General features: G+C 64.2%; 1 protein-coding gene across 1 annotated transcript in view; it reads right to left on the reverse strand.

Annotated features, from left to right (window-relative positions):
• Positions 1–656, reverse strand: part of PORCN (porcupine O-acyltransferase) — a gene marked incomplete at its 5' end in the record, with an annotated part of 3016 nt that extends 2360 nt beyond the window's left edge. The window contains 2 exons of the mRNA XM_041475274.1: positions 353–429; positions 536–656. Of these exons, the coding sequence (XP_041331208.1) occupies positions 353–429; positions 536–656 (198 nt within the window). The remainder of the gene's footprint in view (positions 1–352; positions 430–535) is intronic.
• Positions 657–956: the final 300 nt, after the last annotated feature.

Consider the following 956-nt stretch of genomic DNA (forward strand, 5'->3'; position numbering starts at 1 on the left):
CTGGGGGGTCCTTGCTGGATTCAGGGGGCTTTTGGGGGGTTCAGGGGCCTTTGAGGGAAGTCCAGGGGACATTTGGGGGGGTCAAGGGGGGCTTTGGGGGAGTCCCCCAGTGGACTGGGGGGCAAGGGGGGATTTGAGGGGAGCCCAGCAGGGGTTGGAGGTGTCACAGAGTTTTGGGGTTTCAAGGAATCCCGGGGGGTTTTGGGGTCCCCAGGAGGGAGTTGGGATGGGGGGCTGGGGGTCCTGGGGGTCTCATGTGCAGGGGGACAGTGCTGGGGTTTGGGGTTCCTCACAGGCAGCAGGGCACTGGGGTGTTTTGGGGGTATTTTTGGGGGGTTTTGGGGTCCCTCACGTGCAGCAGGGCGCTGGCTGCGTAGGTGCCCAGCACGGCGGCGAAGGTGCCCAGGCAGCGAGCGGTCTGGAACACGTCTGAGGGGACACCAGTGACACCAGTGTGGGACACCAGTGACACCAGTACGGGCTCCAGGGCCCCCCCCCAGTGTCCCCAGTTCCTCCCAGGGTCCCCAGTGCTCACAGGTGTGCAGCCAGCGGGACATGGGCAGGTTCCAGTTTGTCACCACCTCGGCCATGGAGCGCGGCAGCTCCACCCGCAGGGGCCGGGACACCGCCAGGTCCCTGGGGACACAGGGGACATCAGGGACAGGGACAGTGTCACACAGGGACACCCGCAGGGGCCGGGACACCGCCAGGTCCCTGGGGACACACAGGGGACATCAGGGACAATGTGACACACATGGGACAGAGAGACACCGCCAGGTCCCTGGGGACACAGAAGGGACACACAGGGACAGTGTGACACCGCCAGTCCATGGAGACACACAGGGGACATCAGAGACAGTGTGACACGGGGAGGGGTCACAGGGACAGTGTCACACACAGAGCAATGTCACACACAGAGCAGTGTCACACAGATCAGTGTCACACAGATCAGTGTC

The sequence above is a fragment of the Pyrgilauda ruficollis genome, unplaced genomic scaffold (genome assembly GCF_017590135.1).
Source record: "Pyrgilauda ruficollis isolate IOZ18807 unplaced genomic scaffold, ASM1759013v1 scaffold348, whole genome shotgun sequence".
NCBI classification, from domain to species: Eukaryota; Metazoa; Chordata; class Aves; order Passeriformes; family Passeridae; genus Pyrgilauda; species Pyrgilauda ruficollis.